The 26,336-nt window shown below is 36.7% G+C and overlaps 1 protein-coding gene across 6 annotated transcripts in view; it reads left to right on the top strand.

The window, feature by feature from the left end:
- The window catches only part of CPED1 (cadherin like and PC-esterase domain containing 1), a 311,112-nt gene that overhangs the window by 69,724 nt on the left and 215,052 nt on the right, over window positions 1-26,336 (top strand). For all 6 annotated transcript variants that reach the window (XM_050785084.1, XM_050785080.1, XM_050785078.1 and 3 more), the window contains one exon: window positions 5,836-5,911. In XM_050785084.1, the coding sequence (XP_050641041.1) occupies window positions 5,836-5,911 (76 nt within the window). The remainder of the gene's footprint in view (window positions 1-5,835; window positions 5,912-26,336) is intronic.

The following is a 26,336-nucleotide window of genomic DNA, read 5'->3' as shown; positions in this document are numbered from 1 at the left end:
AGTGCAATGGTGCAATCTCGGCTCACTGCAACCTCCACCTCCGGGGTTCAAGCAATTCTCCTGCCTCAGCCTCCTGAGAAGCTGGAATTACAGGTGCACACCACCACACCCAGCTATTTTTTTTTTTTTGTATTTTTAGTAGAGACGAGGTTTCACCATGTTAGTCAGGCTGTTCTCGAACTCCTGACCTCGTGATCCTCACACCTCAGCCTCCCAAAGTGCTGGTATTACAGGAGTGAACCACTGCAGACAGCCTCTATTTTTAAAAATAATTTCAACTTTTATTTTAGATTCAGGAGTACATGTGTAGTTTTGTTACATGGGTATATGATGCGATGCTGAGGTTTGGGGTACGATTGATCCTGTCACCCAGGTACTGAGCATAGTACCCAATAATTAGCTTTTCAACCCTTGCCCCCCACTTCTCCTCTGCAAGTCCCCAATTTCTCTCACTGTGATCTTTATGTCCATGAGTACCCAGTGTTTAGCTCCTACTTATAAGTCAGAACATGTGGTATTTGATTTTCTGTTTCTGCCTTAATTCACTTAGGATAATGGCTTTACACTAAATTTTGACAAATACCATTTATCAAGATGAAGGCCACAAAAGGCCTGAGAAACTTGACTTGCAGAATGTCTCAGTAAGTTTACTCTTGGTTTTATTGACTCATTCATTCATTCATTTATTCATACATTTATTCATCTATCCCTTCACTGTTTCTACAATTATTTATTAAACGTATTTATTTAGCTCTATTTTAGGTGCTGGGAAGATAGCAATTAACAATACAGACAAAAATATATATTCTTGGGAAGCTTAGACATTTATGGATAGACGGGGAAAATAATCGCTAAGTAATAATATGATAGCACTAAGGAGAAAAATAAAGCAAGGAGACAAAATATTGGGGGATTGAGTTTAAGATCACCAGGAAAGTGACATTTGAGTAAGGCCTGGAAGACAGGGCACTCCCCATGCCAGGATCTGGGGTAAATCCACCAAGACTCAGAGGAGAGGAACAATAGGCCTACAGTAAAGGGAGAAAGTCTTGGCTGTTTGAGGAATGTAAGGAGTTCCAAGTGCCTGAACTAGAGTGAATGTAGTAGGAGGTGAGGGCAGAGAGGTACCTGGAGCTGGGGAAGCTCAGCAATGGGGCCACTGGAACCGTCGTAAGGACTGCGGGGTTTTACTCTTGGTAATTGGAGAGTAATTGGATGATTCTGAGCATGCAGATGACAGATGACATGAGTCCATTGACATTTTTACAGGATTGCCTTGATTGTTTTGTTGAAATAAGCTATCCAGCAAGCAAAGACCAAAACAGGGAGACTAATTATTGTAATAATGTAGGTGTGAGACGAGAGTGATGTGGGTTAGCAGAGTAGCAATGGGGTGGTGAGCTGTGGCTAGATCCTGAAGACATTTTAAAGGTATAAAGGACAAATAATAATAGCTCACACTTACATCTCCTTACTATTTGCCAGGCACCATCCTAAGTGCTTACATGTTTATTTATGTCCATTCTTTACAAATAAGGATACTGAGGCACAGAGAGGTTATAAAACTTGTCTAAGACCTCCTAGCTAATAAAACAACCAAGATGTAAACTCAGGCAGTCTCACTTCAATTTTATGTTTTCTTAATCATATCAATAGCACCTTTTGATGTAGATATTTAGGCAAAGCACTTAGAGCCTAACCTAATGAGTATTCTTAAGGAAACACAAATTCTAAATGATACATGCAGATAACTGTCACTCTATAGCAGGAATAATTTGAAGCTTTATGAACCATGACTTTATTATGTAAACAACACAGATATTCAAAACAGAAGTTGGTTCATATTTGTTGGAGATGTTGTAGAATTGTCGATAACCTTATAATGAACAAACAGAGGACACTAGCTCAAATTAAGATTACTAATCACATTAGAGCTTTGTAATTTTAGAGCTTAATGAAAATGGTCATAAGATCTGTTATTGAAAATAAACTGCCAGGAGTCTCCCCAGTCAGCAGAATAGTAACATGAATTTAAAACTATTAGTCTGTATGATGATAAAAGTGAAGTGAGGTCCATTATTTGGGGTAACACTAAGTTTAGTAACTGGGGCTGTATCTCACCTCAAGTAGACAGGTGCTAGTGTTTCAAAAGCAGAGAGATTGATTTCTAGCTCTAAATTGTTGTAGGATTAGCAGTCCCTAAAGCTAGGATGCTGTTCTTAGTACTTGGAGTACTGAGAACTACCAAATGGCTCTTATTTTAAAGCAGCCCAGGGAATTTTCAGGTGAATTTGATGAAATGATAATTGCACTTGAGCCATGGGGAGAAAACACATTTTTCCTTTGATTAGCTGGTTCTCCTAATTTCTTGTCATTAATTCTTTTCATTGTGGATGATAATGAACAGCTTTGGGAGAAGTTCTAATTTCTTTTCAAGTAAAGGCATGAACATTTCTACAGATACGAGGAAAAAGAGCATTTCTCTAAAATGCAACATGATGTGTGTGTCACTCTTAATGTTCAGGAACAATAAAAGAGTCAATTCTTTCCCCCTCCAGTGTTTTCTTACATTTTATAACTAGTCCAAATTCAGGTGTCCACTGTCCCTAATAAATTAATAATATTATTGTAGTTTTCGTTTTTTAATTTATAAGCACTCCATAAATTGTTATAATTAATATTATATTTTTGCTCTTATTAATAGACTGTCTCAAAAGAATTTTTTACTTTTGCTTCGACAATATGTAATAGAAACAATTTAGATGCATATTATCACAGATTAGGACTGTGAAAGGTATGTTGGGATACAAATCTTTTATAATGCATATTCCCTTTTTCAAAACTTGATCTCATAGAAATATCCTAGGGTTTAAATATTATCATTTCATCTGTGCATTGTAATTCTTTTAAAGATATGAAAGGATTTGTGCTAAATAAAGAAAAATAAGTCCGTTTATAAATATACACACATACACATAGATGCATATCGTATATAAGGCATTCAAACCTAATACAAGATCTGTGTATATTAAAAATGATAATTCAGATGATAATGATGTATCAGTGTAGGTTCATCATGTGTAACACACGGCCCACTCTGAAGAGGGATGTTAATAATGGAGGAGACTGTGCATGCGGGGCAGGGAGTATATGGGAAATCTCCGTATCTTCTGCTTAATTTTGCTGTGAACCCAAAACAGCTCTAAGAAATAAAGTCCATTAAAAAATAATAATTGCAATGTTAGGCTGGAGAAGCTCATCATATAAAAGTCAGTTAATACAAATTAAAACTCCTTTGATGATGTTCCACTTAATAATGATGCAAATCTTATACATTTTATGATACATATAAAAGTAAAAATACAAAGCACTAGGATATAGAAGAGTATTACTAGGTTTAACAATTAAAAAGTTATCATCTGTGTAATATAGTTGAGTTACCACAACTGTATGACACATGACCCTTGAATGTTTTTACTTCTTTGTGCTGTTATTTTACTCAGTTTAACTGCTAGTTTGGTGCTCAGTTCCAGAGTAGAATAGAGGTGATGTTTCTGGTGTCAGATGTCGCTACGTTTATGTAATCAGCCACACTATCAATTCTAAAGATGTGCTTTGGAGGAAGGAACACAGGGAGAAGTCATTGTGTGGGGGATAGGAAAAGAGAAGGCAGAAGGATAGAACAATTGTTTCCCTTAGCTTGGCTCTATTTTTTTGAAGTGCTTTGTTGGTTAAAAGAAGGTTAGCAATGGATCTGAGTCAGTCCATAACCTTTAATGCCACTTACCCAATGCTGATTCTCTTTCTGAATCATATTGTTAAGGATTCTATTAATTCACCAGCAACTGTGTGATTTTGCCCTGTTTAGGGAAAATGGCTCAATTTCATTGATTTTTGAAGCTTTTCACAGACTAATTTAGAAAGATACTATTGAATTTAAAAAACAAAAAAATCATCTCTATTACAACGCTACATTGTAAAAGTTCGCAAGGACACCAAAGTGTGTATTAGTCCTTTTTATTAGTCTCTTATGGGTTCTCTACACTTTTGCAGTGCTGTTTGTTCCCTCCAGCCCTTGTTAAATTCTGAATTGAAGAATTCAGCGTTCTATGAAAGCCCTTATTTTTCTACATTTAGTTCCTGAGATTTCTCACTTTTGGATTTGAGAAATCGAGACAACCTTAAGATCGAAATTGTACTGTACTTACAGCCTTTTCTCAATTCTTAGTGCAAATGAACGTAAATGACGTCCACTTTGATATGGTTTGGCTGTGTCCCTACCCAAATCTCATCTTCAATTATAGCTCCCATAATTCCCACGTGTTGTGGGAGGGACCCAGTGGGAGATAATTGAATCATGGGGGCGGTTTCCCCCATCCTATTCTCGTGGTAGTGAATAAGTCTCACGAGATTCGATGGTTTTATAAGGGATTTCCCCTTTCACTTGGTTCTCATTCTCTCTTGCCTGCCACCATGTAAGGTATGCCTTTCACTTTCTGCCGTAATTATGAGGCCTCCCCAGCCACGTGGAATTGTGAGTCCATTAAACCTCTTATTCTTTATAAATTACCCAGTCTCGGGTATGTCTTCAGCAGCAGCATGAAAAAGGACTAATACACACTTTGGTGTCCTTGTGGACTTTTACAATGTAGTGTTTAGGAATGCCACTGGTGCAGAATCACAACAATGGGTTCTGCTGAAGCTTGGCTTCATTCATACAGAATCGGGCTGAAGTTTATCTTTTTTACAGCTATTAAAGGAAAATTTGCTGAATATATGAACAGGGTTAATAAAGTAGCAAGGACTGGGGAAGATTTCATCGATGCACTGTTCCCAAGCACTTTAAATGAATCAGTTTTTAGAACTGTATCTTATTGATTTGGTAAAAATCTTAGAGCAGAAGTGGAACTTGGAGACTATAAGCTCTAAATGCTTTATTTTGCAAATGAAGAAACTGAAAAAAAAAGAGAGCAAATTATGATTCTCCTAAGTGCCCGAAGCGAGCTACCACCCCTGTTTCCAGTTGCCTCTTCTCCAACTGCAACTGGGTTCTTTCTATCAAGTCATGCCAGCAGGACATAGTGGAGAAACTACAATACTTTATTAGGTTAGAGTGTGTTAATTTGAAAGTAATCAGTAATGTCTCAAAAATAAATCCGATTTTCAAGCTAATTTATACAGGTCTCTTTCTGTTGGTTTTAACAAGGTTTTCTCATATTGGGTATTAGTTTGGGGATTAAGTGGATGATATTAGTTAATCAATCTGTAAATTCACAAGAGAAAGGAAGTATTAAAGTTGTCTGTATCTTTTCTCTTAAAATCTTTTCAAATTCCATATGTTTGAATTTATGATAATATTTACAAAGCTGTCTAAAAAAAAGTTTTGGTTGAAATGAAGTTTTGTGGGTGACTGGGTTTTATATTTAGAAATAATAATGCGCTTCATTATAAAGTGAAGAATGTTTATGAAAGTTTGGAACCAGTTTAACACTGAATTACCACTAAATATCAAGTTATTTGTGTTACCATATTTGCCTCAAGTATTTCCTTTTATATTTAGCAAACATTATGGCTTCAAAATATGAAAGGGTTTTCAAAAAGTGGTCCCAAGGACCGTTTTTGAAGCTTCCCAGGGGCAAGTTTTAGTTTTATGTTATCAAATAAGCTACTTCATTATTCTGGATTTGCATGTTGACTTGCAGAGATTTGAAGGTGGGGTGTGGGTGGTTTAGACAATGCATCCCATCTATACTTTCTGGGATTTTTGTGTTTGCTTGGTTTTGCTTTAGCATTGATGAATGCCTCACTCACTAGAATCTTTTTCATTCCTTTTAGGCAAACATATTACCAGAAATACAGCAGCCACTTTGCAGAAAGGAAGGATTATGTCAAATAGTTAGAAGATTCCCAGGTAATCTTTCGTTTGCTTCCTTGGGCGTAAATATGTGAGACATGCAGGCTTCCTTAGCAGACAGCAGCTAACACGGTCTCAGGTTAGCATCTTTTGCTCCTTTGGCTATCAATTCCACAATCACAGATCTGCCACAGTTCACAACACTTTGTCAATGAAAAGACCTACAGTGAGGAATAACAACCATAACGTTGGTATTCCTTTAGTTTTGCCTTCTGATTTGCCAGATGAATATATTTCTTATTCTCCTTTCTGTTTGCTTTTAAAATAATTGCTGCTTCATTTTTAAAGTAATAATTACAGTAGTTCTTAGTTATGTAACACTTGGGGTTTTTATCAAAGTATATATTTCTTTATGATTAAATTATTCTGATCCCAAAAAAATTTTCTCCTTTCTGGAATCCTCTCAGTTTGTCTGTGTGTTAAATACAGGACACTGAATGAATAAATTCTGCATTTTAATTATGTTAGGAAGTTGGGACAAAAATTACCATCTTCAATTTCCTCATGGGTTCCCAGAGTGGAAAAAGCGTCAGAAGGTATATGAGCCCTCATAGATGAAATAGGCCCTCATAGAAAAAATGATAGCCTACTTTAAAAGCCATCGGTGAAAGGATTCCTCAAATTTCTTGTTTTAAATACATTTAATGTTTAATAGTTTATGCTCCCAGAAAGTTCTTTACTACATAATTAAAACTTAGATCTGCATAGCTTTAATTTTGTTTTGTGTTAATTTGTCTCCTAGTTACATCAGGAAACAAATAATCGATTTTAATCCATCAGCTTTCCCATTGGGGTTTCTGCTGCCACTCCAAACATAAACCACACTGGCATGTTCCACTGTGAAGATTACAGTCATCGACTGATATTTACTGAGAATTAAAATAAAATAATAAATCTCAATTCAACTTTCAATTTAAGATACCTATCTAAAGAGCCATGTAAATTTGGTTCTGTAGTTATTGTTTTATATGACAATTATAACGGACTACATAAGCTGAGTGTTTTTTTTTGTTTTTGTAAGTTCTAGCTGGAGAGATTTTTAATCATATAAAAAAAGTAATGTTTTGGGGAGAAGCAAATAAAATAACTATTCTCATTAATGCAATATTAAAATATCCAGAAATTCTTTAGAAAAGGCAATCTGAAGAAGTTATTTTTACATTTTGACCAGAACCTACAGATTTAAAAGTGTGTTTTTCTTTGTTGCTATTTACATTTCAGAATGGTTGATTCAGAACATTAAGTTTCTTTGGCTTTGTACTTAACACAATAATATCATAGAAATGAAAAGCTGTTTATGGTCAGAAATAGATTACCAGTTTTTTAGAAAGTTCCACCAAACAATTCTATATAAATTTACATTTTACGTTTTACGTCCATAAAACTAAGAAGTATTTTCTGTCTTCTTTTGCTTCAAACATTTTTTATTCTCAAAAACATCTATAAGTTCTAGGCATTTGTAGTTCTTTCTACACTCTGTCTAGTGCATTAATTTTGTATTTATCTCTGTGACTAACAAGATAGTTTCACAGAATGCAGTTTTTTAAGTGGAATTATTTCTACCATCATGTTATCTTTCTCTAGATGAAGATAATTTTCTTAGATGTGTAGCTTTAAAGAAATGTCTGCAGCATGATTTTCTGATCTAAGTTTTATAAATAGTAGCTTTTGTTGTGGACTGTTGGTATAAATATATCATATATAATAAATTCAGTATTCACAAAATTAAAATTTTGTCGTGAATGCTGAATATTTAATATTGAATACAGATTAGGTAGCAACATGTCAGTACCTAAATATATGGTATGATTATAAAAGTATGATGGTAAAACTAAACATAATATTATATAATGTAGACATTATATTTAAAGCCAAAATGTCTTGTATAATTTTAAGCTGTGTATCATTTGGAGGTTGACAAAACACAAATTTTGAAACCAAAGATTTTTAGCTCTGCCACCTATTCGCTGTGTGACTTCAGGGGTTTTTTGTTTTTTGTTTTTTTATCCACAAAGTGGAGTTAAGAAGACCCATTTCATAGGTTTAATTTTAAAAGTCAGATAGATTGTATATGTGTGTATGTATAAGTTAATTTGAAAAATAAAGCATATTATTTATTATTCCTTACACATGATGTCCAAATAATGGTAACTGGATTACCCTAGATTTGAAAAGTCAAGCAGGCAAAAATCTAGAGGCAAAAGGCCCTGGAATACTTAATGTTTTCTCCCTTTATATGATAAATTATCACTAAGATTTTATCTTTCGGTCAAAAACTGTGAAGGGTTTGAGATCTTAACCCCTCTCACAAGCTCACAGGTCAACCTACCGCAGTTTCATGGGTATTGGTAGAAGACATGAGATGCCTAGGTCAGAGACCAATGACTTTTTTATTTACAGCAATAAAAGTAAGCCAACTATCAGCACATCTACCAGTTCACTGAAGCATGTAGGCCCTCTGTATCTGTGGGTTCCACATCTCTGGATTCAATCAACCATGGATAGAAGTATTAGGAAAAATAATCTCACGAAATTCCAAAAAGCAAAACTTGAATTTGCTGCATGCTGAGTATTACATTGAATCCACGGGAATGAAGCAATGTGCAGGCATTGTGTTAGGTATTATAAGTAATCGAAAGATGACTTAAAATATACAGGAGGATTGCGTAGATTATATGCAAGTATGACATCATTTTATATCAGGGACTTGAGCACCCATGGATTTTAGTATCCATGACCGGGGGGCGGAAGGGTGGGGTGCGGTCCTAGAACCAATCAACTATACTTAGTGGTTTGCATTTCAAGAGAGGAACCCAGAGCTTAGGAAGTTTGAATCTTTATAATGTGCAGTGAGTATGCCTACCCTTTGCCCCAGAGGGAGACATTATATTTATTATACTGGACAAAAAAATAAATGTTCCTTTGCTTTGGAGTGAGGCACCATCTCTATTTTTCAAGGCTTTCCACTATATAACTATCTTTGAAAAGCTAGTTCAGAACAAATGTGGTCAGTGCCTCTGTTTGCAAAATGTGCAGGAATATGAAAGATAGATATAGCAGTGTCTCCAACAATTTCAAAGAGGAATACCTAACAAGTCCTAGCTCTGAGTCTGTCATTGTATAATTCTGAGCAAGATTTAAAACTTACTTGTACTGCACTTTTCTTATCTCTAAAAATACAGAGTTTGGCAATGATCAATAATGCTGAAATCTCATAATTCTGCTGTGCCTTTTCCCCATATAGACTTGCCATGGACTTTATCTTCAGTAGTAGGTACAGACAGGAATGCTAAGAAAGGAGAGACGATCATGCTGGTAAATGTGGCTGGAACCCACGCAAGTGAGGCAGGAGGAGGAGTGGTTGGAGATAGCACGTAAGGCTAACACAGTCTGTTCCATTCCATAGCCAGAGTGTACCTGACATTAGACTTGTGACTCACATTTAAGGGCACACACCCATGAAATTTTTACTGGCTAGCACAAAGATATTTTTTTATCTTGCCATTTAATGCTTTGCCTTTTGAAAAAAAAGTTTCATAGTTTTTAGTTGGCCCAAATTTGTTGCTAATGTTTTTTGTTGCTTTTTATTAAGTTTGCTCATTTTGATAAAAGGAAATTTTTCACCATATTTGGAAGACAAATATAAAAGAAAACATCAGATAACTGTTTTGCTTGGGTTGTGAGCTGTTGTTTTTGTTCTTTTTAGTACAGCATCGCCATCCAAAAAATCCTGGTTAAAAGTGTGCCCAATTTTGGCCATAACTCATTCTTTCCAGTAGTTTTATCTTAGCTCTGAGTGCTGACCTTCATGTGAAGCTTGAAATATACTGGGATTTGTATTCAAAGATAGCATTTTGAACATTTTAGGATTTGTGTCCTCATTAAAATAAGTAGCATGTGAGTACATAAAGAAAAAGGAAAATAATAGGTAAAATATAACACCTTTTGTTGTATCAAAAACAGTGGAGCTTTAAAAATTATAGGTAGTATTTACTACCAAATATAAAATATGTCTTCAAAATAATGCAATTAAAATAATTTTTAAACATTGACCAATAATAGTTATTTATTTTAGGTGGCACTGATGATTGCTCTTAATATCCCAGGTCTAATATTCTAGCAAACTTGCAGAGAAGGTTAAAGTTTGCTTGTTCTCTGTGTTCTCAAATCCTGATACCCCCTCTCTGTGGATTCTGTGGGCTCCTTAATGCTTCTGTCATTCCAAAGAATCTCACCTCTGTACCAAACATGATTATATTCCTTATGTAAAACATTCCATCCCCAAGTAAAATTCTCATCTCTTTAGTATGACTGACTTCAACTAGGTAATAGCAGAAAGTAAGCTGATGGAACTAATTCAGACTAAATTATACCCTCACCCCAGTTATAAGCCTCTTAGATGTATTTGCTTTTTTATAAAAGCAGCTTGCAAACCCAATGAATTTCTAATTGGTAGGATTTCTGGAAGTGCATTCAAATTTCCATTTAATTCATCAGTAAGCCATCCATCCCCAAAGCTTACCGAATTCATCCACTTTTCTCCATCTCTACCATGACCAACCTAGTCCAAATCAGCAGTCTCTCATATTCTTCTCACTTCCTTTCTTGCTCCTAAATAATCCAGTCCATTCTATTATCCAGACTCTAGCCAGATTGGTCTTCCTCCCACCATTTCATCAATAACTGAAGGAAGTTTATTAGGTCTGCTCACATAAGTCTGTTTAGGGACTGAAACAGTACAGCCTAGGTCATCAACTCTTTGATGTTCTGACATAATCCAGGGACAGATTTTATCTAGAATAGGAACGATAAGCCCAAATGCTCACAGGGCCTTGGCATGTGACATAAATTTCCTAACAAATTCAGAAGCTTTAGAGGACAGATAACATGCACCTTTTCAGTATTTGGTCTGCCATCATATGTAGAGACTTTATTTTGCAAAAGCCATTTGGTCTCCAAGAAGAGAAGAGTTGAAGATATAGGAAAGTACAAGACAGGAGCAAGTGGCCTCCTCACTGACACATCTCTCTCAGCAAGGTTGGAAACCTCTGGATAAATTTTCTCATGTTTCTTATCCCTGTAAAATTCAGTAACCATTAGGATTCAGATCTCATCCAGTGCTCTAGTCCTTCTTCTCCCACTTCCTCATTCACATGCTTTCCTATACTCCTTTCCCTCACACATTCCCGTAGCCCTTGGTAACTCTAGCTTCCATTTTCCCTCACAAAACAGAAATTTTGCTAGCCAAGGATGACAATGAAGCTGGGTGTTTTAATTAAAACTTTACTCTCTGGTATTAGCAGGGATTTTCAACATGTCTTTGCTACTTTTTCTTACTATCATCTACCAACTTTTGAACCATTCACCTCTTTTTTATTGCTATTATTTCTTTTGAGATGAGGTCTCACTATATTGCCTAGGCTGGCCTTAAACTTCTGGGTTCAAGTGATCCTTCTGCCTCCACCTCACAAGTGGCTGAGACTACAGGAGCAGGCCACCATGCCTGGTTCATCCAACATATTTGATAAGAAACTTATCACGTGGGTTAATTTCTTCCTCTCCATTTCACATCTGCAATCATTCTTGTCAGTTTCGACATCTGTAAAGATGGTCCTTTAATTTCATCAGCCTAATCTCATAGCTCTTTGAATTTATCCATGACCTCATTTCTTTTCAGCTTCAGCCACCCACCTCTGTAGCCCTGCTCAATAATTTTATCACCCACAGCTTTGTCTCTGGAAGCTCAAACTTACTCACCACTTTATAATCACATTCTTTTGGGCTTCCTCATTCCTTCAACACCACCAATCTTGGAAACTCAGATGACGTTTTTGGTAATCTTAATTCTGTCACTTTACCCAAGTCCAACAGTCATTTTTCAAATCACAATTTCTTTGCTACCAAGCCTGGACCATTTAATCTGTCAGCTGAGGTAGAAACACCTGGAACATTCTTTCACACTAGCGCTGAAGCCACCAACCAATTCTAAATTCTGATTTCTCTTTTCCTACACACAAAAAATATGGTAGTAAATTGCACAGTGTGCTGTTCTCTTCCCCTAGGATGCCTTCCTCACTTACTAAAATAGAAAAAACAAATCACACTAATTCTGCAATTGTCAGCTCAACTACCACCACCACCAAGAAAATTGGCTAGTGGCCACTGAATTAACCGCACTCAATGACCCTCTAAAATACTTAGGAAAATTCATACCAAAAAAATTTAAGAACTATTCCTAGCATTCATAGTATAGAAGAATCTAAGATAAATTTCCATGTATTCTGAGGCTGATGGAACTAAATTGTAGTTCCTAATGCTCTGTTCAATTCAGTGTGGGTAGAGGAACCCTGCACCTCCATGATCGGGATGTATTTTAAAAGAAGAGCCAGCAGAATATGCTGATGGTTGAGATGTGGTTTATAGAAGAAAGTATCCCTAGAGTTTTTTCCATTTGTTCATTGAAATAGACAAATCAGACAGTGGGAAATAGAGCATTAATTTGTCAGTCAACCATAGGCTTAAGAGAAGTCACGTGGCAGATCACAGACACATTTCTTCCGATGTGAGCATATTGGTTTTAAAATGAAATATATATGTATATATATGAAAACGAGTATCCCAACCAAAGATAATTACTAGAAATGTTTTTGTGTATACATTTCATACAAAAAATTTAAACTTGTTTTTTTAGAGTATTGACTCGAGTATCTTCAGAGTGAAGTCTACCTAATTTGCTAAGATAGATTTACACTATGTTTCCTCTGTGTTCTTATTATACCTTGAAAAGCCTCCATTGTAGCAATGTCACAATGTGGCTTTGTTGCACAGTTGACCCTTGAACAGTAAAGGCGTTAGAAGCACTGACTCCCCATGAACTTGAAGATTTGCCCATAACTTTTGATTCCCCCAGAACTTAACTATTAATGGCCTACTGATGACTGAAGCCGTACTGATAAAATAAACAGTCAATTAACAAATACTTTGTATGCTATATGTATTATATACTGTATTTTTGTAATAAAATAAACTAGAGAAAACAATATGTTATTAAGAAAACCATAAGGAAGAGAAAATACATACACTGTTTATTAAGTGGAAGTGGATCATCATGAAGGTCTTCATCCTCATCATCTTCATGCTGAGTAGACTGAAGAAGTGGAAAAAGAGGAAGGTTTGGTTCTGCTGCCTTGGGGAGGGACAGGCAGGGGTGGTGGAGGAGGGGGAAGAGGAGGCAGAGGCAGGCACACTCAGTGTAACTTTACAAAATGTATCATAATTTCTGTCTGACTTTTTTGCTTTTTCATTTCTCTAAAAATGTTTCTATGTAACACCAGTCCTTCTACAGTTTACCTTAGCTTCAGTGCCCATATCATAGAAGGGCTCATGTTGTAAAAGAAGTCAAAAGCCCTCTTGTGTAATGCGAACCCTTCTTCCAGGTTGTCTAATGTCAACTTGTTTTCTGGCGCTGCTTCTTCTACATCTTCTTCATGATCTGGTACTTGTTTGGAAGGACTCATCTCCATGAAATCATGAATACTTCAAGTTATCTTTTGTTAATTCCTCTGGTGTGGTGTCTATTCACTCTTAAATTTCTCCAAGATCCATATCTTGAAACTCTTTACCTCTTCCCTTTTTTTTTTTTTTTGCCAAATCCACAAATTATTTCACAATTTCGTTGACTGGCTCTCTCATTAATCATGGAAAGCCACGTACAACATTGGGACACAGTTTTCTCCAGCAGGAATTTATTCTTTTGGGCTGATGGTTTTCATGGCTTTTTCTACAGCAACAGTGGCATCTTCAATGGTGTAATCCTTCCAGATTTTCATGATGTTCTCTCTGTTGGAGTTCTCTTCCATAGCACTGACAATCCTTTCCATAGAGTACTGTGTATAATGAGCCTTAAAGATCCTATGACCCCCTGATTTGGAGGCTGAATTAGAGACATTGTGTTTGAGGGCAAGTAGACCACTTTGATGCCTTCAAAGTGTAGAGCTCATGCAGTTCTGTGTGATCAGGGTCATTGTCCAATGTGAAAAGAACTTTAGAAGCAGTTTCTTACTGGCAGGGTACTTCCTGACTTCAGGAACAAAGCATTGATGGAATCAATCCAGAAAAGGGGTTCTTGTCCAGGCCTTGTTGTATAGCCAAAAGACTGGCAGCTGGCATTTATCTTTGCCCATCAAGGCTCAGGGGTTAGAAGCTTTGTAAGGACAGACCTGATCTTAAACCCAACTTCCCTTGCACAAAAGAGTTGAGTTAGCCTACTCTTCCCTGCCTTAAATCCTAGTGCTCACTTCACTTCCTTACTAATAAATTTCCTTTGTGGCTTTTTTTTTTTTTTTTTTTTTTTTTTAGGGCATCTTCATCTGCATTAAAAACTTACTCAGGCAGATATCCTTTCTCCTCAATGATTTTCTTACTAGTGTCTGGGAACTCGTCTGCTGCCTCTTGGTTGGCAGAAAATGCTTCTCCTGTTACCCTGACATTTTTTAAGCCAAACTTCTTTTTGAGATTATTAAGCCATCCTTTGCTAGCATTAAAATCTCACCTTTAGATCCTTTACCTTTCTCTTGCTGCAAGTTGTCATATAATGACTTTGCTTTCTCTTGAATCACATTAGAGTCTGCAGGCACGCCTTTTTTTTTTTTTTTTTTTTTTTTTAGCAATCCTCCACTCACATAAAAGCTGCGTTTTCAATACAAGATAAAAAGGTGTTTCACAAAAATGCAATGTTTTCACATCTGCTTGTGTGGCTTTAGTGATGGCTTTATGAATTTTATTTTCTTTTGTTTATCATGGTCTGTATGCTGGATTCATTTATTCAGAAACGGTGGGCAACTGCAGCTACAGACCTCAATCTATGGTACACATCAAGGAATTCAACATTTTCTTGTAACATTGTGGATTTGTGTACTTCTTGGGAGCATTTTCAACATTACTAGAGGTACTTTGTATCAGTCCTACAGTGTTATTCAAGGTTACAGCAGGGCATTAAACATGATGAAAAATACACAGGAACAACAGGAGTTTTTTTTTTTTTTTTTTTTAGTTTTTACTGCAATGCACAGTTTGCTTGTCTGACAAACTGCTCAGGAGAAGATGATTAGCATCACAAGGCATTTTAAGCAAACACTGGAAATACTTGTGCTCCCTGCAATAACAGGAGATGGCTACAAACTTATTACAGTAGTATGGTGTGTACTACTGCTAATTTTATGCAGTTATGATTTAATACTGCATTTTTACATTTGTTTACCTTTCGCTCTACTCTGCCACACATGGTCTCAATATGTTCGTGTGAATAACGTTTTTATAATTTTTTTTTTTTTTTTTTTTTTTGAGACAGAGCCTTGCTCTGTCACTTAGGCTGGAGTGCAGTGGCGCGATCTCACTGCAACTTCCGCCTCCCAGTTCAAGCAGTTCTCCTGTCTCAGCCTCCCAAGTAGCTGGGATTACAGGCATGTGCTGCCATGCCCAGCTGATTTTTGTTATTTTTAGTAGAGACAGGGTTTCATTGTATTGGTCAGGCTGGTCTCGAACTCCTGACCTCAGGTGATCTACTCACCAATAAATTTTAACTTTTTATAAGATTTGTGTACATTGCATAATAGTAAGTGAGAAAATAGACTGAAATCTACATATATTTTACAATTTCATGGCATATCTAACTTTTTCTTAATTTTTAAAACGTTACTTCGCTGTATGATTCAACTTTGAGATTTTTTTTTAATTATTGCAAATTTCCAAAATTTTTCCCAACATATTTTTTGAAAAAACAATCTGCATATTTGTAAACCCATAAAGTTCAAACCCATGTTGTTCAAGATTCAGCTGTATTTGTATGTGTTTGTCTCCCCACAAGGACTGAGATGCCCTGAGGGTGGGACATTATTTTTTCACTTTTCAAATTTAGTACATGGTCATAGTCCCTAATATATAATAGTAATAATGATTTTGAATGAAACATCCTAATGATGGGGGCCAGAGTTATGGAAGGGGACCACTGCCAATTATCAGAGAGTTTTGGCAATGCCTGGACTGATTTCTCTATGTATGCATTATGAGCTTGATATTGAGCTGATGCTATGGGGCAAATAACAAGGGTAGGATAAACCAAAAATATAATTCCTCACTCCTGTGAGATATAATTACACATTTTAAATAATAAGCTTTCTACATGTGTGAAAGAACTAGAGAACTAGTTTTAATATTATCCATAAACTAGGTAGAAAGATAGCAACACATTTCATAACACAGGATCAATTTCTGGGTGGTTACCATTGCAGCCGAGAGACTGTTACTGCTATCTAAATAAAAGGACAGGTTTGACCCTTCCTCACGTGGTTGGTTGATCCTTATGCATGTGGTCTGGAGATGAACAAGTAATTTTTTCAGGCAGACTCATAGTTTTGTACATTTCAACCCAAGTCTTTAAGTATTTGTTCACCTTTCATTTGAGGAGAAGCTAAGTGCTGACTGCCAGAGGATGGAATAGGAACACAATGGTGAGAATTTTCTTTCTCTTCTTATCCAGTACTTATTTAGCACTTCTTATAGATTAGCTCTCTGGGCAGTGTCTTCATCTTGATGGTTCTGTATTCAGGGAAAAGGGAATAAATCTGCTATTTCTTGCTGACTATCAGGCCTTAGCTTTTCTTCTCCATGGATCTTGTAAAGAAAAAAAGTAATGGCTATGATATATAGCCAGAAAAACCTAAATAAGAAAGAAAGAACATTGATCTACATTGCAGTGGATATTGGTGGATTTTTTTTAAAGCTCTCAACTTTAAAAAAATACTCAGAAGTCCCATATAACCAAGAAAGAAATAGAATGACTGTGATAAAGGGTAGGATCCTCTCCCCTTTATCCTCCCCTTTGCCCTTTTTAAAATTTCTCCTGGTGGCCCCTGGAGACGCCTGCTTGACACCACTCCATCCCCTATGAAACTTGGGAGAGTTCAGTCTGAAAATAATGACTCCAGATAAGGAACTCTAGAATAGATTAACAGCAATCGGTGGGGGTGGGTATATTTTCTACCCCCACTTTTTTGTGATTCTCTCTATTTATCAAAAATGGAACTTAGTAGACATGTTCTTCTTTTTCCTTCCTGTACCCTTTTTAGGTTTCTGGCCATCCATGAGAAGGAAGTTAATGAAAATGGAAGTCAAATTTTAAAAATGATTGAACATGCATTTTTTCATTCCTTTTAGCTTTTGTTTTTATTATGCCTTTATTAAACAGTAAGACACATTCATTATGAAAAGAATAGAAAATACAGATAAACAAAAAGAAAGCAAAAACATGTGTTTAGTGAAATTACATACCTTTCCGATTCATGTGCAATTTTTACATACTAGAATGCTACATAATTCAAGTGTGAATAAATCATTGCACATTTATTGGTGGGTAACTATGAAGACATTATAAATAATGGAGATCTACATTTAATGTTATGAAAATGTTCCAACCATATTGATGAGTTAAAAATAATAGAAAATAGGCTCAATAATGTATATATTATATATATGTATTAATATATTTTATATATTTTTCCATTTATACAATGTGTTTACAATGTATATTAACAATATGCTTTGTCTTAAAATAGATACACTTACATATTTACAAACATATTAATTTTGTTAAATGTAAATATGTGCTTGTCTTTTACCTTCGTTTATGGTATTTCTAGGCTCACACAGGTTTAAAATTTTTATATAATCAAATTATTATTTTTAAAGTGGTTTTTACACCTCACTTTGAGGCTTAGAGTATCCTCAGAAGTAATTAGAATTTACCTTGCTCAGTTAGTTTTTTCTTTTTGTACTCTGTTGTTTAGTACTTTGATTTATTTTTCACTTCTTACTTTTTACTTCATACTACTTTGTGATTTTTGTGTGTGTGTTTTGTTTCTGTTTTTGAGACGAAGTCTCACTCTGTCACCAGACTGGAGTACAGTGGCACAATCTCCTGTCATTGCAACCTCTGCCTTCTGGGTTCCCGTGATTCTCCTGCCTCAGTCTTCTGAGTAGCTGGTACTACAGGTGCGCGCCACCACACCCAGCTAATTGTTGTATTTTTAGTAGAGATGGGGTTTCACCATGTTGGCCAGGGTGGTCTCAATCTCTTGACCTTGTGATCCACCCTCCTTGGCCTCCCAAAGTGCTGGGATTACAGGTGTGAGCCACTGAACCTGGCCTGATTTGTTTTTTAATTTTTAGTGGAGCATTACATTTTTTTAAGTCATTTCTTAGTTTTGAAGTAAATGACTCTTCTAGCCAGGTGGAGCAGTAGCATGTACTTGTAATCCTACCTACTGGGGAGGCTAAGGCAGGAGGACTGCTTGAGACCAGGAGTTTGAGACCAGCCTGGGCAATATGAGATCCTGTCTCCGGGAAAAAAATAAAAAAATAAAAATAAAATAAAAAAAGGCTTCTATTATTGACATACTAGTTGAAACCCTGACCATTTTATGCTTGAATTGCATATATCCTATTTCTGTACGTTGGCCTCATTCACTCTTTATGCAGATGGGCTTTCTCCACATGATGGAGAAGATGACTGCCAGGTACTCCCTGTTCAGAAATGCAGCCACTTCCCTTTCCCCTCCAAACTGAGAGACCAACATGTGTCATCAGCCCACTCTGCTCAACACTGTGACCGGGAGAATAGCTCCTGTAAATGGTTGGGCTGAGGCTGCTCCCATGGGCACTGGATTAGTTTGCTAGGGCTGCCATAACAAAGTACCACAGACTGGGTGGCTTAAACAAAAGAAATTTCATTTCCACAGTTCTGGAGGCTGGAAGTCTAAGATAAGGTGAGTCTAAGATAAGCAGAGCTGCTTTCTTCTGGGGCCTCTCTCTTTGACTTGCAGATGACTGCCACCTTGGGATATTCCCACATGCTCTTTTCTTTATGGGCAAGCCTATGTCTGTGTCCTATTCTCCTCAGGACATCAGCCATATTGGATTAGGGCACACTCAAGTGATTTCATTTCACCTTAACTACCTCTTTAAAGGCCTTATCTTCACATACAGCCATATTCCCAGGTACTGGAGGTTAGGACTTCAACCTATAAATATGGGGGAGGAACATAATTCAGCTCATAGCAGCCAGGGATGGGTGGAGAAGACAGAAGGCTGTGAGTGGCAGATTCATGATATCACATGGAAAGGGGAGAACAGATCCCCAAAGAAGAGATACTGGACAAAAACGACAGATGTGTATTAGTAGAGGTGGATTTTTTGTTGTTGTTTGTTTGTTTGTTTGAGACGGAGTCGCTCTGTCGCCCAGGCTGGAGTGCAGTGGCGCGATCTCGGCTCACTGCAAGCTCCACCTCCCGGGTTCACGCCATTCTCCTGCCTCCGCCTACCCAGTAGTTGGAACTACAGGCGCCCGCCATTACGCCCGGCTAATTTTTTGTATTTTTAGTAGAGACGGGATTTCATCGTGTTAGGCAGGATGGTCTCAATCTCCTGACCTCATGATCCGCCTGTCTCGGCCTTCCGAAGTGCTGGGATTACAGGCGTGAACCACCGCGCCCGGCCTAGTCGAGGTATTTAAAAAATGTTTGTTGACTGCTTATGGTAAAGCCCATGGAATTCTTAGGCAGATGTAGTCCTTTCAAAATCATTTTAAGGTAAGGAAATATTAATCTTTCCTTCTCTTCAGCACCAAGTACTCTGATACTGCCCATTGGCTACCCAAGTGCCCGTCTGCTGGTCTATATGTAGAATTGCCTTTCTGTGCCATGCTTGGTTCTTTGTCTCACAAAAACTAGACCAAGCTCACTAAGCCAAAGGTGTGTCTTGCTCCTATGTTGCTCATAGCTTTATACTTTGCTTATTTGGCATCAAGCCAGTTTAAAAGTCCATTTTTCCAGAAAACATTTGGCGGTTTGCTGACATCTCTGAAGTTGTACAAAAGACTGACTGGCTGAGAAAGCCGAATAACCCTTCTGCTCTTTGGTAGAGTAAATTTCGAACACCTCAGTGCTGAACTGATTGGTAAATTTTACATTTCTGGTTTTTGACTTCTATACCTATGTTGTCCTGTACAGACACTTATCTATTTCACTTACAGAGTTTGTCATCTTGTGCCAAATGCCACTAGAAATTAGGGACAACATTGGGTAGCACACTGATAATTTGTAGGATTCTGACAACTAATTCTGATTTTCAATAGACCAAAAAGGAAGAAGTAAAAGAAAGATACTCACTTTTGTGATCTAAGTCTCTCCAGCAGGCCCATTTACTCATGTAGATGGTAAACATAGATACGTAGCAGTGTGTCTGTATAATACCAAAACAACTGGCTAAAACATAACTTTAAGCAATTGATACTGGATTTCTTTGCATTACATGATAAACACTAAGTATACCATATTTTTACTTTGCAGATTTGGTTATCCTGTTCACCTAGCCTGAGTCTATTAATCAATAGTTTATTCTTATTTGTATGTAGACATATTCCGTGTCTCACCATATAGTCTGCAAAAATAAAGTATACTATAAAATAAAGTATACTACAATTGTTTGGATCTTCCTCAACTAATACATCGCCCAGTGATTGTGATATGGTATTTGCCCCATATAAATTCTTCCTGAGCTACTATGTTTGCAGCAGAAATATTAGCAGTTAATCTGAAACCTGGATCAGATTTCTAAAACACATTGCTTGCTTCAAAATAGATGAGAAAATTTTTGCAGAAGTGGTCAAACTTTTTATTTTGAAGCCATCAGGGGCTCTGCCTGGGGATTACAAGGACCCGGTTAAGGGTACAGAGCACAATCAAGTTCCAGGAGTTAGTTGCTGAGGTGGTGAAAATTCACCCTAAAATTTACATACCTGCTTTGTGAATAAACCCAATAAGTGAAAGAGAACTATACTGTACTGTAATTTTTATTATTTATTTATGCATTTAAAAAACCTGTTCATTTTACACACACATACACACATACATATACCCAGAGAGAAAGAGATTGAGAGGGAGAGAGAGAGTTTGGTGTTGGGGGATATACTGTATTGAACTTCAAGACGATCACTCTTCCAGTCTCCTTCTGGTGGTAGAGACAGATATTGAACAACAAGAAGCTTACAAGTGTTATAAAAGAACAGTATTAGTAAGTTTGCAGTGCTCAAGGCTGTTTTCATTTATTTTCACAGAAGTCCAGGGCCATGCACTGATTTTTGATTTGCAACATATCATCAATATTAGAAAATAAAAGCCCACTAAAGTGATGCATTAGCTGAAATGCACAGAACTCCATAAATTGTATGCTATATAACATGTTATTCATGGAAAGGCAATACTTGTTATGACTAGTCTCTTGAACTTACTTTTCATTTTAACCATAATAATTAATGTTATTAGGATCAATGCATTGTCACAGGCATTTAGCCTCTTCCAATCTGACACATCCTGTTGAAAAATATGTTGATAAAGACTCAAAATGAGAGTTGCAGCAAACTATAAACAAAGTGCAATACTTTCATTTTCCTTAATAGAATCTTAGAGTCTTCCATTTGCATTTGAAATTGTGGGTAGAAAGGAGCATGTCTTGGCAGAAGTATAATTAACTGAATAAATGGGGTAGCTTTGGAAGATGTTTTACTCTTTGATGGGTTGGGTGTGTTCCTTTCTGGGAGAGAAGCATGAACTCTATCATATAGAAAACCCCATTCAAATCCTGTGATTCATTGCATCAATAACTTTTAAGACCATTTTCTTTCAACTTCTCCTAGCACCATCTAATGGTGAAATACGGAACTTTCTCTTCTCTTCTGCGTCACTTTCATTAACATCATAGGGTTAGAGCAGCTGTGCAATACCAGTGTTGATAGTCATTTCACAAGCAAATGTGTTGCATTTGAGAAGGCCAACTTTTGCCCAAAAGGAGGTACTCTGATTTAGAAAGATAGGCAAGTAAGTGCAACTTAGAGATTGAGTACAGTCAACATTCATAATTAGTACTCGCTTTTGGCTTGTTTTATAGATAGTTATGGTGGGCTTTATAATTTATGCTGCAGGATTATTTTATAGATAAGTTACCCTAAAATAATAACAAGAGAGAACATTAATTTGTTGAACTTATTGTATGTCAAACACTGTGTCAGGCACTTTATACACTTCCTTCTTTCAACCCTCTATAGCAGTTAATTCATTCATATTAGCTGAGAGGGCTTTTTCATGGCCCATTTTGCCTCACCTATTTCTGAGCATCTATGAGAATGTATGTATGTATATTCTGATATGAATTTTAACCCTGAAGGAAGGAATTTACAGTGATGGCAGAAATCAGGAATCCTATGGCCCAGGCCTGCAGCCACCGAATTCCAGTTCCACCTAGCTGCTAAACATAGTCATGTAACTTTGGGAAAAGTCCTTAGCCCATTTGAGCTGCTTTTCTAGACTTGTAAAATGGAAATAATTAAACTGACCATTCTTTTCTTACAGAGTTATGAAAATGCTTTATAAAAGAATATTATGAATCTATGAAAGTAATATATAAGAGATTATGTCTATATTACTCTGGATATCCATGGATTGATTTGTGGAAAGCAATTGAATTAGGTTTTCTGTTTTCTACCTCAACATAAAGCTGTCACAATAATATATAATGTGCTTTTTTGAGGTATTCTGAGTTAGAAAGAAATAGGCAAGTAAGTACAACTTAGGGGTTGAGTATAATGAGAAAACATAATTAGTACTTGTTTTTGGTTTGTTTTCTAGTTAATTATGGTGGGCTTTATGATGTTATGCTGCAGGATTATTTTATAGATAGATTAGCCTAAAAAATAGTAGGAGATGACATTAAAATTTTAACTTATATGTCAGACACTATGTCAGGCACTTTATACACTTCCTTCTTTAAACCATCTATAGGATAACCATCTATAAGACAGATATGTTCATGCCTTTTTTAGATGTGTAAATGAAGCCTCCAAGAACCTCTGGGCTACACAGCTATAAAGCAGCATATCCGTATCTAAAGTTTTATGCTATAACTTTATGAGAAACTTGAACCACTATACTGTATTTTAAGTCTGTCTTATAAATAAGAAAATAAGAAAGGAGCTATTTAAAGAAAATTGTTACAGCTAGGCCTAATGAGAAGCTGAATTTACCTATTCTATTATTATTTATTATTCTTTCATCAACTAAAATGATCCCTTAAATTTCTTATTTATAATAATACTTATGCATAAGCAGAAGTTAAGTGAATGTGCTGAAGGCAGAAGATTGTCTGTCTTTGTCTTGCTTTGTCTTAGTGTCTGTATAGGGCATTCAGCAGCAGATGGGAATGACCAGCACTGGGAGAGTCAGAAGCTCCAGTCCTCAGCTCTCACTGGCACTCTCCTCCTTGAGGGTCCTCCTTACCCTTTTCTGTTACCTCTTTTCTCATGTTCCTCCTCCAGACTCAGCTCCTCAAACCATCTACAGCCTTTCTAGGCAGCATAGAAAATTTACCAATGCAGACCTCACAGTGCAGTCTTATGCCTGGGATCCGTGATGAGTCAGATGTGGGTGTAGCCACCAGCATTAGGTCTGGGCCTCCAGAATAATAGTGGCCCCCTCCTGCATGGGGCACTTGGAAGGGCCAAGAATTAGTTGTCCTAGCTTTTTGAAGCTGTTCTTCTGGTCTTCTTGGGAGGGTTTATGATGTCTTTAGAATTCACTGATTGTGCTGCCAAACTGGTTTGTATAGCAGCAATCTGGGAATGTTAATTAATGAATGCAAGTACAGCCAAATTATATTTTATGGGAAATATATGATTTCTGTGGAATTAATGGTTGTTGAAAATAGTTTTCAGAATGAGTAATTGCTTTGACCTGATTGCACAGGTGCTGGAGGATAGCGGGAGGTACAGATGGAGTCAGGCTGCATATGTGTAAATCCTGTCCTGACCACTTGATATCCCAGTGTCCTTGGGCAAGTTGTACCTTCTCTGTGCTTTGCTTTTCTTCCACCTAAGTACTAACCAGGCCCGACCCTGCTTAATTTCTCAAATCAGACGAGATTGAGCACTTTCAGGATGGTATGGGGCTGTATTCTGTGCTTCAGCTTTCTGTCTACAATGTAGGGATGGTCATGACTCTGTCTCCTAGGGTTGCTAAGAGGACAGAATGAGTTAATACGTTTCAAGTACTTGGAACAATGCACAGAGTGAGCACCCCATAAGTGTTGAGTATTATGATTTTTTTTTTTGATAAGTATCTAATTATAATTAGATACATTATTAGTTATATTGTTATATTAGATATATTGTTATTTATAATACTAGATATATTGTTAGTTATAATTAGTAGCTACAACTTTAATCTAGTTTGGTGAGACTTATGTTTTTAAGACTCACTAACCTGGAGATAGAACTTGGATTCTAAAATCATTACAAAAATATTTCTTTGCCTCTATCTACATTTGCTATTTTCAGGCTCCTTCCCCTTAACATCCTGTCACTGACCACTACTGAGTCATCATAAAGCAATTCTCTCATTCCTATCAGACTCCAAATTCTCTTTTGAAAATAGATATATATTCATTGACACTTGGTTGATCAGAATGAAATATCTATAACTCGCCTATTCACATAATTTTAACAAACTAGTATAATACCCCAACTCTATTATAAAGGAAAATTAAGGTGAAAGTAATTTATAATATAACAACATGTATTTCAATATGTAAGTATTTATGCATGATGACACCATAGGGTGTAATGAAATAGTCAGATGCTTCCACTCATCTTTAGAATCACCCTGAATGTGACAGCTACAAATTCAAATTGCTGTGGTTGTATCATAGAGGGAAACTAACATTCCATAGGTCACATTGCCATTGGTGATGTGCCTTCCCAAAATGGAAACAACTCTGGAGAAAGTCACAAATAAAGCAAAGCTTAGTGTTCCCTTGCTTGGCCATGGAATTTCATTTCTGCAAAATTCAGTGTATAATAAAACTGATTAAAATGAGTAAAACTGAGTTTATATGCAAAACTACATCAAGCTCTAGGTTCAAATAATTACCAACTGGCTTTTCATCCACATCAGTATCCACTGAGACATTCAAAAGTGATGTGGGACAGGGGACAATGTGTTGTTGCACAGGGTGATACACAGCATACTAACAGCTGTTTTGGTATGAGAATGAATGCCTAACCATTTGAACAAATGTTAGACTTTATATCTTACCAGTGCATTCCAAAGAAATACCAGATCTATCTTGCACAAGGTACAAATCCATTTGTGGCCTTTATCCATTAAATTTCAGTAGCATTGCTCATCATTGTCCCTTTGTCTCAGAGAGCATTTCCTATGTATTCATAAGTACAATCCTCTCATACTTGTTACAACTATTCACCGTTTACTCTACTTCTGCTGGAGTCCCCCATGGCCATCTGCTGCTGATGTACACTACTGCTCATGCCCACCAAAGGCACTCTGCCCCTGGGCTCCATGTGGCATCGGTCCTGCTGCTGCAGCTGCTTGTGTCTGTGCTGAGGTGCCATGTCCAGGGTCAGGGACACTGAGATTCATGCTGTACCTGCTTCTCCTCCTGCTGCTGCTGAAACTGAAACTGCTGGTGCACATCCCGCTGTACCAGTCACTGTCCTACCCAGGGCCTGTCATCTCTTTGGTTTTCCAAAGCCTGAATAAGTCAAAAATAAATTGGATTTTTTCACTTCAGTAGGCAAAATCCTTCTTTATTTTATTGTTTTTTCTAGTGTAATATTATCGTCTCAACCTCTCACATATAACTAGAAAAAAATGTTTTAGTATTGTTTTAGCTTTTGACCTAAAACCCGGAGTGGAAGTGGAGCCTATGGAATATAAGAACAGCATACAAAAAGGTGCCTTTCTCTTTCATCATCCTGGTATCCTTGGACTTCTCTTGCCACCCACCTCTTTTTTCTTTAGGAGAGATTCCTTAGGAACTATTAAGTTTCACTCACAGTTTTGCCAGTCCAGGTCAGACACAGTGGACTTCTCATTGAACATGGATTAGTTTCACACTAAAACTGCACTACACTGATAAATAATAACCAAATAGCATCTTGTCATCTCTCATTGATAGGGTTTAAAAGAACAGCAACAAAAAATAGATGTATTTTCTACCATTTCCTATTTCGGGGGTTGTCGTGGTGTGTTTAGTACCCCTGGGTTTTAACAATGTCCCAACTGAACCTGAACTGTTTCTCCTGAACAGAGTTTGGATACAGAGCTGTATTTAACCTTCACATATAAGGCCATAACTATTTATGCTCTTGTGATCCAAATATTGCAGAAGCAGGAAGGTTTACTTTGAATCTAAATACAGAATTGAGAAGAAAGGGAGGAAGATGACATGGTTGAGTAGAAAGGTTATGCTTAATCTGTCTTCTTCAGTTCAGTATTTTGTAATGTTTCTGTTTCTAGAT

Source organism: Macaca thibetana, chromosome 3, assembly GCF_024542745.1.
Source record: "Macaca thibetana thibetana isolate TM-01 chromosome 3, ASM2454274v1, whole genome shotgun sequence".
Lineage (NCBI taxonomy): Eukaryota > Metazoa > Chordata > Mammalia > Primates > Cercopithecidae > Macaca > Macaca thibetana.
The sequence above is the reverse complement of the archived record's forward strand: the minus strand, read 5'-3'. Positions and strand labels throughout refer to the sequence as shown.